This window comes from Rhyacophila brunnea, unplaced genomic scaffold, assembly GCF_057557595.1.
Source record: "Rhyacophila brunnea isolate RB1 unplaced genomic scaffold, BYU_Rbru_1.0 scaffold_2, whole genome shotgun sequence".
In the NCBI taxonomy this organism is placed as follows: Eukaryota; Metazoa; Arthropoda; class Insecta; order Trichoptera; family Rhyacophilidae; genus Rhyacophila; species Rhyacophila brunnea.
In genome coordinates, this window is record NW_028232859.1 from 5,958,263 (window position 1) to 5,974,741 (window position 16,479).

A 16,479-nucleotide genomic window follows, 5' to 3' on the forward strand; every position below is an offset into this window, starting at 1 on the left:
CATAAATATACAACTACTTATATAAATTGGCTATGACTTTATTGATGAAGTCTTATTTTAAAATACGCTTACGAGCCAACTGTCATTTCAAATAATATGAGAACTGTCATTTTCATAACAGAATACTACGTAAGTATGTATAAATAGTTAGGGTAGGTGTCTGCTTTTTTTTATTAAGTACCTGCAGAATATATATCACGCAGTCGTCATTTTCGTCAAAAACATTGTTATAAAATTTACCTAAATAGGTATTTACTATTACTTTTATCGAGGATACCAAAGTTAATGATAAAAAAATACCAATGACAGCCAAAGCCTGTTGGAATTCAGTTTACAGCAGGTATAACATCCAGTCAGTTGTGTGAATTGGAATCGAAATAAAATTTACATAGATAACAGAAAATTATAAAACAGTATATACACTGATTGCCTTGAATACGAAAACTAATTTTGACATGTTGTGTCAACATAGCGTATTTGAAGTTGTAAGTACTCACAATGTCGACGCTCATCGCGGTTACGGAATCCCCAGTCTGGGATGTAGAAAACACTTCCAAAAGACCACAACACGGGGTTAATCAACTCACAATAATAATTTTAACAACATAAACAACCAGTATAATTGCACTAATTCACCATTACGACACAAATTAAAAGAGAGTCCAGCTCAAATGAATCTGGCCGTTGACGATGGGAGACTCATCAAATTTTGATACGTCGAGTTTGTTGATTTAGATCCCAGTTAACCGGCAACCCGTTACGTAACTATCTCGATTGATTGATTGCACCGTTGTTGCACACTATTTAGCACTTTCACACAATCCAAATGACATAACAAATATTGGGAAAATAAATAAATACGAGAGGTATAATACAGTGAAAATAAGTATGCTCTTGACGTATGAACGAACTCCGCTGTATTGAATTGACGCATGCGCGTTTGCCGTTTACCGATCTCAGCTATTTCGTATTTTGTATTCGACATCACAGATGAGAAGGTTACTGGGTAGAGCCAGGTAAATCAGTTCAATATAGCGTTTCATCGGCGTACATTTTTATTTGTAATAATTATTTATATACATACCTATATAATATATTTATATAGTTGATTCGCAATTGAGTTATCACTATATTGGTTTTAGTATCAGTCGTACCAGTATATATTTTAATGTGACCTATAAGTTTGGTGTTTGGATTGTGAGTGAATATATTTACATGCTGTCGCTTACACCCTACCGTCATACGAGGGAAGCACATGACCAGTGTTGCCAACTAAAATTTTCAAAATATCAGTAGATTGACAAAAATGTATGAAATTCAACGATTGTGTTTGGTGAAAGCGTGCATATTGACATAATCTCACAAGTGTCTTTTAAAAAATCATGTAAAAAGTAACTTTTATTCATCACAAATACCATAATATCTTCTTTTCCTGACAAAAATTTCAGTAGATCTACTGAAATTTCAGTAGACATGGCAACACTGCACATGACTTATGTCCACCTGCGCATCTATTCTATACACAAGACTGCTTTCGGCCGCTACGGCAGCTATCTAGGGTAGGGTTGTATCGAAGTATTAGCACAGTTAGTTGTAATTGTTACAAGAAGTGCTATGTTTTAACAGCACCTCTCTTCTTTCTTCGATACAAACCTTCCCTAAATAGCTGCCGTAGCGGCCGAAAGCAGTCTTGTGTGTAGAATAGATGCGCTGATCTCAATGGTGTGACGATTCATGAACTTAATAAGGTGAGTAACGTACTTGCAACAATATATTATTATTGTAGTGTACGATCGTGTTAACATCGGGATTATAGCAGTGCTCGAAATGGAAAATTTAACAAAAAAAATAATGTAAGTAAATGAATTTAATAATTAATATATAATCTTAGTAACTGACAAACTGGAATGTAATTTATAAATTTTCCACGAAACAGAGCAATAATCTCGAGGAATCAGAGCTGCGTTCCTGTCGCTCAGGTCCATTTCGAGCACTGGATGCTTTCGGTGTGGGTATAATACCTATCTTATATTTTTTTTTTATGTGAAGGACCATGACCAAACAATGTCTCCCAGCTTTGTCAAATATAAAAGAGCCAATCGCGTTATATTTTTATTATTCAATATATTTCTTATACTAAACTAAATTGTGTCTCGCACCACCATCACACATCAGTAGGTACCTATATTAACAATATTTACATCCCCATAAGAAAACAAAAATACACGTACACAAACATCAGAACACGTTAAATATGTATTGGGAAAATAATGCTCGGAAACAATTTTGTAACGTTCGAACAGTTTGTAGGTATACAATGTTAAATTTAATGTTTACTGTACCGATGTACCTACATCATACTATTATATTGGCTGTCATTGCGCATATCTGCATATATAAACATGCGGTATATGCATTATATTCCTGGGATGACTATACATATCTACTCTATTTTCTTTATAATTGAGAGATATTTTAATAATTTTGATTTAGTTAAAAATAATGTGACTACTATAGCTTTTCTCTGAGCACTGACTGAATGTCGGTAATATCATTACCTTCTATAAAAAATAATGACGTTTATTTTATCAGTGTTTACTGAAATATATTTTTCAAAATAATAAAAACCCTTCATGTTATGAATATTAAAATATAATATAATATTATAATATTAAATTGAATAATAGCCCAATTAAATTATAGTAGGTGTTTAAATAATAAATTAACTGTACAACCTATTATCTCTTTGTATATAACTATACATAGGTTTGTTATTTTGTTGTTTATTACGTTGTCATCATGTTGTTTTCCGCGACTAGTTTTACCATTCATTTTCCGAGAGACAATAATAAAATTTACCTAGGTAGGTACATAGATAATCTATGAAAGTACCTAGGTAATAAATAATAGGTACCTACCTACCTAGATCGAATGAAAGTAGGTAGTTACTTATTTAATTATAAAAACTGACTGACCACGTGTATTACCTATAACACACGTTGATTTATTAATACTCTAAATTTAAAAAATCGTAAATAACAATATGCATTGGAAAATAGTACCTACCTACCTACCTATTATTGTGTTTACACAAGCATAAACACCAGAAAAAAATATTATTATCTATAGCTATACCATAGACGACGTACTACCATAGATAATAAATCTATACTCTGTACTCTGTCTTTGTCTTTGAATCATATAAACATAACCCTAAAGTCAACTGTCAATGACACTATTTTAGTCAACAAGAGCCCGATGCTCAATTCGTACTTACCATAAAATAACAGTAAAAATTGTAAGTAGCCGAAATCCATCTGTTAACTATAGATTATAGATATAAGGAATCCTTAACCATAGACTACTTTTCGCCCCCTTGCCCCCCTTCCGTATTGCCATTTACCACTGACAGCTGCTGTCAAAATAAATTGACGTGGCTTTAAAACGGCCAATACACTCAAATTCATTTAACAATTGATCTCAATATGGGTATTGAACAACTATTAAATATCCGTGACATTTAATACGACACATTTTCCCTTATTTTCTTGATTCTGTACATGTCTTAATTTAGTAAAACCGATTATCGAATTGAAATGTCAGTATCAATGAATTATGAATTAACTTTTCTTATTCAGATTTAGATATTTATGTAATATTAAACCAATAGATAGGTAGTTGAAATATATAAGTACTTAGTTACCTACACACCAACATGGTAATATTAGTTTTAATCACTCCATATAATTATTCACATCATGGCATATATTTGTAATAATTGTAAATGACAAAATCTGACATTTCAACGGCAAGTGTTACCGTATCGGGAAAAACATGGTCAAAAAATAACTTATATTATTCACTAATTGCGGAGACATTTAATCATTTTTATTAAATATTAATTGTGTATTTATAGTTATTGAATTTATTTTGTATATTTTTCATATTTTTGTCATCGTTTAACAATTACAAAATAATTTACCTAAATTATGAAAAAGAGAATTTTTATATATGGTAATATTTTCAATAGAAAAACAGAACGAAACTATTGCAGATTTGGTGGACCATAGACAACTCGATCATAACTATGAAATGCTTTCTGCATAGTGTTTTGTTGTAATTTTGTTGTAATTATGACAGACGATTGTGCATAGGGCTCCAAGTTTCCTTAATAAAACGGCAAAAACTAATAAATTGATAATGGAGGTATTAAAAGATGCACGAAAAGCATGGAAGGCTTTAAATGGCCTCATATGTGTATACAAGCCTGCAGATGTTAGCGTGAAACAAACTCGGGAGACAATTATAGCAAGCATTTGTGAAGGTTAGTGTGGAAAATACAATGCATCAAAACTGAATTATATAGTCCACCATTTATTTTGACATTGCAAAGTATGCATCGTGCATGCTTCTTCACAACCTACGTTTTATTTGCTTCCAGGCTTAAATGGACTGAAAGTGAGGCCACCTAAAGAAATGGTTCAGATAGCAGGTGCTACTAATGCTCCGATGCAAGTGCAGTTAGTTGAAGATTTATCTGATCACACTCTAGTCGTTGGTCCTCGATATCAAATACAGGATTTCAAATCCAGTTATGGAACGTTTTTGGGGAAACACACCAGTGGAGTATTTTGTAATTATACAATTCTTAATTTTATTGTTATGGTTCCACATTCTCTTTATATGTTTGGGTCTTTTTACCGGTTCTCCTCCACCGCTCGTTGTCATCTGTCAGTGAGCGCAGTGTTGCCAACCGAACTATAGTTATAGTACATTTCGTACGCGTACTATTAAAAAAGTAACATTTTTGTCCGCGTACTATTAAAAATGTATAGTACGTCAAAAATACCACAATTTTGAAAAATGGAATTAATTGAATTCGCCGGTTGTGTGAATATTCCCCATTGCTTATTTCATTGCGTTTAAAAGTTGTCTATATTGTCGATGTTTAAAGTTCCGTAAGATGTTCGTACTACAATCACAGCAAATCGTAATGACGTGAAGCGAGGGACGTAGTAAGTATAATCTATATCAGTGCTCTGCAACCTTTTCCAACCCATGGCACACCAAAGGTCTTCCCAGAATTCCGCGGCACACCACACGTAAAACAATTTATACACCAAAACATGGACTCCACATCCTGAAGGGGGACCCCAGCCCAAGATCTTTGACGGGCCCCCCTACCTATCGCTAAGGTTAAAGACAGTGTGATACTCTAAAATAGTGTTTTTCAAATAGTGTTCGAGGTAAAATTAATGGTATTGATTTTATGTTTAGCGATTTTTTGTATGGATTGTATTAATATTTATTATGGTTAGTTGTCGGGTTAGGAATAATTATTTGTCGAGTATTGATACAATAATAATAAATTGTGTCCTACAATCACATGTTTTAAAATATTAATACTAACTAGGGTAGTAAAATGGGCCGCAGGCGACTTTTTTTGACTCGAAAATGGGAGCTGAACTGCGATAGCTTTGTCGGAAATCCGAGGATATTTTTTATTAACCGAAATCCAGAAAATAGCCAATGGAACATCGGCGAACTTCAGTTTTAGCGTCCCGTCGTTTATCAATTCAACTAATTCCTCTCGAATTTATAGGAAAAGCGCTTCTATAGAATTTTCGGCATTGGTTACAAAAGAGTTTCGTATCCTGTCGCATTTATTGTATGAAAGTACTGATGAAATTTCTTTTGCAGCAAAGTTAAATGTTTTTGAGACGGATCCAAAATTAATTGCTTGTTTTCAATGGTAGTTTGGTAGTTCCTTTGGAACATTTGTAGAAATCCTTGTCTTAACTCCTTCTGCCAAAGTTCCATTTTATTTTTGACTTCTAATTTATCAGAGCACGTCAATATATTTTCATTCTGACCTTGCATTGTTTTATTAAGTTCATGCAGGTGCTCAAATATATTACCAGCCATGTACGAAAATTTGGCTATTGCACCGCGGCACACCTAGCATCGTCTCACGGCACACCAGTGTGCTGCAGCACACCGGTTGCGGAGCACTGATCTATATAATATAAATAATATAAGATCTCAGTGTGCGATATTAGTCTATGGACGTAGTCTTGCGTTGAATACTCTAAAAAAATAACGTGACAGTTAATGACGGCGGCCGGTGTTAGCATTTTTCGGTCGTAAGAGGTGTTTTAATAAAGCAGGGCATCGGAATTTCTCGAATTCTCCGTTATGTTTATGTGACAAACAAAAAACTTACATTTTCAACACGTCCTATAATTTTTGCCGAAATGCTATAATGTCTTGGACCGCGTACTATAATTCGATGACAAAAAGATAGCTGAATTCCAAAATGGCGACTGACAGATAACGACGACGGAGAACCAGCAAAAAGCACCATATGTTTTAACTTTTTGTAAACCAATGTCCCATCACTTCAGAAACGATTTTTTTTAAGACTATGTCAAGTCTTAAGAAGATTATATGGGCCACCACGGATGGAGGTTTCTATTAAAGATTTTTGTTTTTACAAGAAATGGATGTTATTAGGTCCATACTCTGACTCCGAACTCACATTGAAAAACAATATGTGTATTTGCCAGACCCAGGATTCGAGCCTTGGACCCACGAGATCGTAGGCGTTTTCAGAAACATATGTATTAGAAATAATATTTTATTTACATTCAATATATCAAGAATACCATGTCAGATAAAATTAGAATTGTTATTTTGTTTTATTTTTTATTCAGTGGACCATAATATTATTATTTTAATTACTACTTATCTTAGATTATGACAGTGGCAAAGATTGTTTATTGGACAGAGGTAAATGTTTCTAATAAACGAATAGAATAGCAATATACATCCAGACAGTGATCAGTAGGTAATTTATTCTATATTTTGCTTGAATTAAAAATATCCAAATGAACAACAAATTCAATCCAATCTTTTAAATAGTGTTTTATCTATTCATGATAATTTATAAACTAATGTTGAAATTTTTGTAAATTTCATGATTCTCTGTTATTTTTATTTTATCCTTAATTTTTATAATAATATGGAAGTGAAGATCCAATAGAAATTCAGATGATCGAAAATTCGTATAATTGATATTGTACCTACAGTAGGCGCTCGTTAATCCGGCACCCATATTTTTTCACCTATGCCGAATTGTCGGAAATGCCCGATTATTGGATTTCTATAGGAAATTATACATAATCTGTCAAGGTCGGGCACCGAACTGCCCAGCGAACGGCTCTCCGCTCTGTAATCCGGCAGTTTAATGTGAAACCTGCCGGATTATAGAGGCAGGGGAGCTGAGTTGCAAAATGCCGGACTATTGGACGTGCTGGATTGGTGAACGCCGGATTACTGAGTGCCTATGTATTATGTTTAGTAAACTTTAGTATTTAAAGTCAAGGTAAACGTTAAATAACCATTTAGTATCGAGTACTTGTCACTGTTATATGAACATATTGAAATCTCCAGTGATTTCACTTTGTATCAGAAATATCAAACAATTCAATACGTAAATTATAATTTTATTTTTAATACTTTATCCACTATTAAATTGTAACACTAGAACCACTTTCATTTTACTGAATTCAATTTGTACAATTTATTTAAATAAATCTGCACTATCACTAAAAGATCAATGAATTAAAACTCTGACTGTGTAAATTACTTTCCAGTACTGGGTCTAAACAATGGCACATCGTTGACTTACAGAATTAACCAGTCTCGTGTTATACGCTCATACAAAGTACACGGAAAATTTGGCTCTGCGACAGACACTTATCATAAGTATGGAAAAGTTTGTGAAAAAGCAAGTTATAGACATGTGACCCGAGAAAAAGTTGATAAGGTGGTCGCTTACATGCAGGCAATACATCAGAGGAAGATGTATGAGTGAGTATTGCAAGTTACATAATCGAGGAATAATCCAATGCCATCCTGAGGCTGCTGAAAACAGGTGTACCGTACAGCAGTGGCGAAGGGTGGAGGTAGGCTGTTAAGATCCGCCATAAATAGTGCACATTAAACTTTTTCAGACATACATATTTGTTTTCATTGAAATTAGACTACAATTTACAGAAAGTGTTGGTTAGTTTTTAAAATTCAATTAAACCCTGAGAAACCAAGCCATAATAGATAATAGTCAAAAAATACATGTCTATCTATAAAATATCTAAAATTATACAATTAAATCATACATGCAATTGAATATTTTATAGATAGAATAATATTTTTATTTATTATAGTTTGGTTTAGGCAGGGCTTAATGAAATAAAAAAATTAACCAAAAATATGTGTAATATGTATTTTTAATCCAACGAAAACAAATAACTATGAATGAAAACGTGTGTACAATTTTGTTGTATCGCCCAAATTAGACCAAAACTATTATGTTTTCGTTTAGGCAGGGCTTAATTGATTTTTATAAACTAACTAACACCATCTGTAAATTGTAGTCTTAGTTCAATAAAAACAAATACATATGATCAACAAAGTTTAGTGTGCACTATTTAAAGCGAATCTTAACAGCCTACCTCCACCCTTCGCCACTGCCGTACAGGGTACAAACTTATTTCAATGCTTGCTATTTTTAATGAGTTCTTTCAGTTTAAAAAACAAGATTATCGAGTCTCAAGATTATTTTCTGTCTTGCCAACTCGCGTCTAAAACTATTAGTGAAATTGTTGTATGTGCATAGAAAAAATGTATTCTTTAGAAAATTGTATTCAAAATCTCAGTGGATTCAAATCTGAAATAGCTCCGACGAACATTGGACAGTTTATTATTCAGAAAATCGGCACAGTTGACACATTCTAAGACTAAGATAATTCCAAATATACTGATTACAATCTATGACCTTTATCATTCAATTCATATCATTCAAATTTATTTTCATATTTAGAAATTTAGCCTAAAAATATATGAACATAGTATTATGTACCTATGTAATAATGAATCAATACCGAATTTTTATAAGTAAACAACTCAAAATACCTTGTTCCAAGATAATGGCGTGTGAAAATTTTGCACAAATTCTCATTTTCATGTTAAAGCCTTGATTTTTTAAAGTAATTGTGTTTATTTGTTATTTAGTTCAAATAAACGTAGCAATAGACAATGAAATTTTACAGTTTAACAAATAATCAACCCAGACATTCCCGTTTATAATTGAATTAATAATTAATCCCAGAAAGGTTACTTGATTTTATGACCTGTTGAAGAAATTTTAGTTTTATGTTTTGTTGAATTATAAAGAAAATACCTTTCTACATCAAAATTTTAAGATTTTGAGTTGTTTCCCTATGGAAATTGGGTATCAATATGTAACATATTTTTTTTCTAATTATTTAAACATTTTGAATATAGGATGGCCGGAGTCAATATGGAGTCTCAAGCAGCTTACAAATTGGCCACGATGGGTGTAATTCGGCCGCCTGATGGGAAAATGCCAGTGTTATACGGTATCAAATGTGTGACATTTGAGCCACCAAACTTCACGCTCGGTAGGTGGTGGTAGCATAAAATAATGATGATGGTCTAAATTTATATCCAGCTTAAGATTCATCTTTAGTAAGAGGTCCATGTTTTGTGTTGAATACTAAATAAATTTGTGGTGTTTTTTCATAATTACATCTGTCACAAATATAGATCACCTTCATTGATTTTATGGATGCGTTCAATATAATCAACAAAATTCCTTATATCTTATACTCTTTGTGTGAAGCAATGAAGAGCCATGTATAAGAATATATTATAAAGTGGAGTAAATTCGGAAGAAATTGGCACCTGTTAGATTTTGTTCATCCCACCACCCCTGGCCACCTTAAAATTTAATAATTAATTATAATAGATAAGTTTTCGAAATGGTTCTCCTTATACCGTTTTTTTGTGACTGTTCTGAATACTATAATTTTGAAAATAATATGAATAGAAAGTCTTTTTGAGAAAAATTGAGTCATCAGGTAAAGTTTTTGTACCGTCAAACCCCCTAACTTCGCCCGGGTTTTTAACAGAAAGTCGTTTTGCCACCACAATATCCACCAATATGAAGTCTTATAGACCTTATGTAATGCACAATGATAGTGTTTATTATTATTTATATTGAAGTAACACCCTTTTCATACTAAATAATACAATAAATCACTATTTTTTATATAGACGAAGTTACGGCACGATTCCCTAACTTCGCCTAATGTGTTTTAGTAGGTCCACTAAAAAATTAATGTCTATGGATACTCACGAAATCTATTAAAAAATGACGTTAAGCAAATTTAGGTCTTATGCTAGAGACAATTTGACATATTTTAAAGAAATATCTACGTTGGCGAAGATAGGAATCACTTCAATGACTGTTTCATAGAACCTACCAATTTACGCTAGGGCTGCCAAAACCCAAAACATTATAGTATCATTTTTATGTATTGATTTACGTAGTAAATTTTTAATAAAGGAAATATGAGAAAAATTGTTAACTGGTGATTCAAAGTGATGAATAGTTTTTAGTCTAAAAACCATAAAAATAAAAAAAACACATTTATTTCAAGAAAATCGTTTATTTGTGACAACCCTAAAGCCAGGGGAAGTGTAGGAACAAGTAGTTCACAAAACATAGCCTGACATTGCATACTCAAATAATTGATGTTTTATTATAAATATCGGAAATCACAAATTTGGCAAGCAGACTATATCACTATATTATATTAAAAATATGAAGAACCTACCTCTACAAGATTCGTAGAAATCAGCAAAAGTTCAGAGGTATTCCGAAAAAATCTCTTCAAACCGGACTCGATAAAACGGTACTATAGATCTACCATCATAAATTGGCATTTCAGCGAGGGCGCTAGTATGACATTGAGAATATTACCATAACTAACTAAAAAATGGTAATTTATAATTTTTTATTGGTAGTAGATTTCTGTACAAATATTATGCAATCCATAATTCGAGAAACATGTTGTAAAATTAAATGGCATTTGTAACAAATTTATCCTCGATAGACAATTTTAGTTTCAAATTCGACCGGCTGCCAACTTATGATGGTAGATCTTTAACACAAACACTGCGAAAATAATGGCGGTTTGAAAATTGTGTGGTGACAGGACGAATATTATCTTTAAAATCGCCTTAGTGGCTTAAAGTGGTGCGATAGTAAAAACATGAGTTTTTAGTGTTTAATTGATTTAGGTGAAGTTAGGGACACTTGGCGAAGTTAGGGGGTTTTACGGTACCTATGTATTTAATTGGATCCCGTTAAAAAAAAGTTGGCATAAGTAGTAACAATCTTGATACAAGAATTGACTTTTACTAGTAAATTCTTGATTATAGTGATTTTTGTTGATATTGATCCATGTTTTTAAACCCTTTGATCATTTATAATGTTTTCGTTTTATTGTTACAGAAATCCAGGCTGTTAATGAATATGAAATGTATCTCTTTACAATAATTCATGATGTAGGCATGCAGTTAAAAACAGTTGCGCATTGTACGGGGGCTCAGTGCATTCGACACGGGAAGTTCTCCATAGAAGATGCTCTGCTCAGAAAACATTGGAAATTACCACATATTCTGGATTCTATTGAGAAAAATTGGCAAATATTGGATGAGAATAAAGAATTACTAAAACAAACATCAGCAGCATTGGTGTAGTTGTGGATTCCTGTAGGTAATAATAAATTTGTAGATGTAAAAAGTATGAGGTGATTTAGTCAGAGTTATAAATCATTTTATTGGTGATTAATTTATAAATCATATCATTAAGGAGGGGGATTGAAGGAATACAAGTGCACCTTTGACCAAGTTGAGTAAATCTAGTACAAAGTTATGTATGCAATTGTAAACTCTACAATAATAGTTTTCAACATCCTGCAAGTAATGAAGGCTTCATATTAAATGATTCATTATCCCTACGTGTTATTTAATTTAAAATTATGACATTCTGTTGTGTTTATATTTTTAGTGTATAAAGGACGACAAGTCGGACCAAAATATTCAAATTAGATTGCCATGAAAATAACATGAACATATTTGTATCTACACAAGACTTCTAGTGGGTCTATTCTATACTTATCGACCGCTAAAGTGATAAATATTATCAAACTTAGGGTAGGTTTGTATCAAAATATTAGCACTTATTGTAACAATTACACGAAAATGGTTTTTATTGTTGCAATAAGTGCTATATTTTAACAGCACCTATCTTGCTGCTGTTAAAATATCGCACTTATTGCAACAATAAAAACCAATTTCGTGTAATTGTTACAATAAGTGCTAATATTTTGATACAAACCTACCCTAAGTTTGATACTATTTATCACTTTAGTGTTCGATAAGTATAGAATAGACCCAATGGAGTGTAATCACATGTTAGGAATGAAATGCTTATAACTTCATACAAAGCAGTTACCTACATTTATATTACATGTTTGAAATCTGTTTTACGCATAATGTCACCAAATGAAGATATAAACTGATAGAAATGGTACCTGAAATTAACCACAACATGCTTTCTCTTTTTAACGTATTAATCCACCCAAGGTTATACTATATACAGACCATGGCACTGAATTGCAAATTATGATGGTAGTGCTAGTTATTTATTATTTTCAAATGAAATGTGGTAAGCTGTTCGCAATAAATGAAGATTTTCGATTGCATATTTCGATACCATTTATTTCAATATGGAACAATCATCATTTTCTACAGACAGTTTGCAATAATATTGCATTCAAAGTATAAGCAACAACTAGCACTACCATCGAAGTTTATAGTTTTGGGTCACATCCTAATTGATTCTTCTTCTTCTTCTTTCACCCTGTCACGTCCCAACATTGGGGCATAGGGCAAGCACAAGTTGGCGCCACTTCCCTCGGTCCATCGCCAACTCCTGCGCCTCCCGCCATGTCAGACCTGCAGCACGTAGGTCGCTTTTGTAGCTTCTCTGCAGGTTGAGGGAGGGCCGACCACGGCGACGGAATCCTTGAGGCTGTGCCACAAGGGTACGAAGTGCCGCACTCTTTGGCGACATCCGGAATACATGTCCCAGCCACGTAAATCGTCTCTTCATGATAACTTCTATCACCGAAGGCTGTTGTGTCTGCTCACGAACTCGGGTGTTTGTAACGCGGTCGTACCAATGTACCCCTAAGATTCGGCGGAGACATCGATTCTCAAAGCTCAAATGCCGAGACTCTTGAAGCTTAGTAAGATGCCATGTCTCACAGCCATACAGGAGCACAGGTAGCACGCACGCGTTAAACGAACGACATTTGGTCCTCACAGAATACAGCCTTGACCTCCATGCGACTCCAAGTTGGTTGAACGCAGAGCCCGCCACACCCATGCGGATTCCAAGCTCACTAGAAATACCACCATCATCGGCAACCGTGGCACCCAAGTATTTGAATCTGGACACCAGCTCGACGGGCAGACCAGAAACCCGAAGAGGAGTTTCGGCATCGATGCATGCAGCACTGCACATGGATTTGGTCTTAGCGGCATTAAGATGAAGACACACACGCATCGAGTTCGCGGCTAGCCTGTTCACGGTTACCTCCAACCTTTCGATCGTCGAGTCAAACACGACTGTGTCGTCTGCATACTCCAACTGCGTCGTCTGCGATTAGGTATACTTAAATAATGGGTAAACATAAAAATGGTTGTTTCATTTATTTTGTTCAAAATGCCTGTTCAGCACGCTTCTAGTGGCAGGCAAACAGTGATCCGTGCAAACCTTCTGCTCCTTTATCCCCATCACACGTCAGTGTGCTATGGAAATTTGAATATGTAGTATTTTGGTTGAATCGTTATGCCAGTCAAAATTATGCCTGTGCTGGCAGCACGCCACTTGTACCGCCCTGTGGTGCTTAGGGAGCTGTGTAATATTTCAACACGTTGTCAATTCATTTATTGACTTCACCACGCCTTGTCATCTTATGTGTGCTCTATCCATGAGATTTGCGGAGAGGCAAGAGTCTCAATTGGTATATACATATATGGCGATGTGAATACTACTTTTAATATAGTATTTACTTGTGTCACTTGTACTCTTTGAATCCTCAGCCTATTGATTGATATGAATTTAATAAATCTCTAGACCTAGAGGATGAGTAAAATAATTTTATACTCCTGTAAATCAGTCGAATAAAATATAAAGTTTCCATGTTTTGTAATTTTATTGTTTCTCCATTTAATAATATATCGGTGTGGAAACTACATAATATGTATTCATTTATAATAATTCACCTACCAACATAATGGAAATTATGATCATGCAAAGATGCTGTAGAAAACCTTCTTCATAGAGCAGGAGTCTAAGTATATGAGAGTAAAGCTGAAAAATGGTTACTAAGGCTAATGACTATGCTGCGATTCGCATTGCAAATCCATTTGTAGAAAACATCACATGTCTGTGTTTAGAGAATTATTTGTCACGACTGCACTGAGATCAAAATGACCTGCCTAGTTAAGTGTTACTGCATAGTTAGAAAAGTTGTTATACAATGCACTATCATTATTCAATTTTAGAATACAAATTTATATGCACGATCACAAATGATAGCACTTCAGTATATAGCCAAAGTCCAAGGTTTGATTTTTATTTACATAGAATTCAATGCATAGGATATCAATTTTCTCTGGCTCTACCTTATTTTCAACAATACTAAAAATGTTCTGGATTCACCATCAAGTGTTGTATTACAAAAAGTAAAAAATAAACTCCCTATAGCATTGAAGTCTATGAGTTGTGATCCTGGATATTGTAGGAGATGATTATTGATTTCAATTTCATCTGATTTTAATTTGACAAACCCCGAATTGATATGATGTGATATAATATCACACGGTGGCAAGACGATGCTAGGTGTGCCGCGGTACATTGCTTCAAAAAAAAAAAAACACAAATAATTTTGTATTATTTATACAATACTTACTTAATAGCCAAAGTTGCGTACATGGCTGATAATATATTTTAGCACCTGAAAGAACTTAATAAAAAAAAATGCAAGATCGGAATGAAAATATATTGACATGCTCCGATAAATCTGAAGGATTCAAAAATAAACTCGAACTTTGGCAGAAGGATCTCTGCAAATGTACCAAAAGACTTACCAGACCAAAAAACAAGCAATTGATATTAGATCTGGCTCAAAATATTTAACTCTGCTGCAAAAGAAATTTGCTGTTGTATTGAGGAACGACGGGACGCTAAAACTGAAATTTGCTGATGTTCCATTGGATGTTTTCTGGATTTCGGTTAATAAAGAATATCCTTGGATTCCCGACAAGGCTATCGCGGTTAAGGTCCCATTTTCTACGACATCTATGTCAGCAAAGTTTTTAAAAGCATTGCTTAAAGTGCTTAAAGGATCTTGACAAGAATTTCGGGTTGCTCTTTCAAATATCAAGCCAAATATAATATTTTACGATCATTGAAACAAACTCAGGTATCACATTAATTAGTTATTATTGTATAATAATTATGTTATATTAATTAAATCAGTAAATACATAATATATTATATTGATAATGCACATACATGAAAATATGTAAATTTAGATTTTCCTCGTATGTTATGTATATTTAATTATTTATTAAATAAAAAAACATAAGTAGTTAATGTACCTAATTTTGGTTTATACATTTGCCGTGGAATTCTGGGATGCCGTTGGTGTTCCGTGGGTGAGAAAAGGTTGCGGAGCACTGTTATACACTACATGGCACCATGAAATCGTAGCCATCATATTATTATGCAGGTTATAGATGTTCATGTATTTTTTTGTATGTGGTCACTTATTCAATTTGCATTTTTTTATGGCTTTAAAAAACTTAAATGAAAAGATCTGGATGGACACAGACTTTAATTTGGAATGATGGACACAGATTTTAACCATGTTTTTAGTGACCCTTTGGGTTGAAAGTGGTGTCCATGGTTCATACGTCGCACAATTATGTTGAAATGGCAAAGGGGGATAGACATGATCGGCGATGTAGTGTTGAATAAATTAGTGCACAGGACATTGTCAATATATTTTCCATGTTAAAATAAGAACATAATTTTCTATATTCTATTGCAGTAGAAAAAGTTCAATGGATATGACACAGTAAGTAGGTATTGCATGTATGAGATAAAATGAAGCAGTACAATGATGTTTGAAAGTTTTCAGTCAATAGATAGTAATATATTTAGTAAATAATTCACTACAATACAAGAAATAAATTATAAAAATATCTTGAAACATCAATTATAATAAATTATAATATAAATTAATGTTAAATCTATCTTGAAGGTTGTGCCAGGTTAAATTTGATATTTTTTAGAGGTCACCGAGGTAGCTGTTTACTTCATTTCTTTATTATGATTTTAATTTCAGGGAAGGTCTTGTTTTTGATTCAGTAAATATTTTTACTAATTTTGCTACTGGGTATTCGATAAATACTGATAGTATAAATGCACCGACAAAGGAGAGAATAATGACATATATTCCCAATAACACCTGT

At 33.3% G+C, this 16,479-nt stretch overlaps 2 protein-coding genes across 23 annotated transcripts in view; one reads left to right on the forward strand and one right to left on the reverse strand.

The window, feature by feature from the left end:
- Window positions 1-922, reverse strand: part of LOC147071750 (uncharacterized) — a 131,733-nt gene extending 130,811 nt beyond the window's left edge. For 7 of the 10 annotated variants that reach the window (XM_085947082.1, XM_085947078.1, XM_085947075.1 and 4 more), the window contains exon 1: window positions 498-922. The gene's annotated coding sequence lies outside the window, so the exon portion shown is untranslated. The remainder of the gene's footprint in view (window positions 1-497) is intronic. The other 3 variants (XM_085947084.1, XM_085947080.1, XM_085947076.1) reach the window with 1 other exon arrangement.
- Window positions 923-3,199: 2,277 nt separating this feature from the next.
- LOC147071752 (pseudouridylate synthase TRUB2, mitochondrial) lies at window positions 3,200-15,096 on the forward strand. 13 transcript variants are annotated; one of them, XR_015070591.1, is made up of 9 exons: window positions 3,200-3,253; window positions 4,164-4,324; window positions 4,442-4,633; window positions 7,656-7,872; window positions 9,346-9,482; window positions 11,381-11,644; window positions 11,939-12,028; window positions 12,323-12,697; window positions 14,026-14,864. XR_015070591.1 is itself a non-coding variant. In XM_085946591.1 (7 exons), the coding sequence occupies exons 2-6, from the start codon at window positions 4,201-4,203 to the stop codon at window positions 11,626-11,628; spliced, it is 918 nt and encodes a 305-aa protein (XP_085802717.1). In that variant the 5' UTR covers window positions 3,200-3,253; window positions 4,164-4,200; the 3' UTR covers window positions 11,629-11,644; window positions 13,261-14,864. The 13 variants fall into 13 exon arrangements, 7 of the variants coding, with proteins under 7 accessions (XP_085802717.1, XP_085802718.1, XP_085802712.1 ...); XR_015070592.1 differs by having other exon boundaries at window positions 3,200-3,243; window positions 4,155-4,324; XR_015070588.1 differs by having other exon boundaries at window positions 11,381-12,028.
- The last annotated feature ends 1,383 nt before the right edge of the window (window positions 15,097-16,479 follow it).

What these genes read in the sequence shown, in the direction of transcription:
- LOC147071752 (XM_085946586.1), top strand. Translation starts at nt 4,201, where the DNA reads ATGGAGGTATTAAAAGATGCACGAAAAGCATGGAAGGCTTTAAATGGC. An exon ending in TATAGCAAGCATTTGTGAAG is followed by an intron (nt 4,325 to 4,441) that starts GTTAGTGTGGAA and finishes ATTTGCTTCCAG; the next exon opens with GCTTAAATGGACTGAAAGTG. An exon ending in ACACACCAGTGGAGTATTTT is followed by an intron (nt 4,634 to 7,655) that starts GTAATTATACAA and finishes ATTACTTTCCAG; the next exon opens with TACTGGGTCTAAACAATGGC.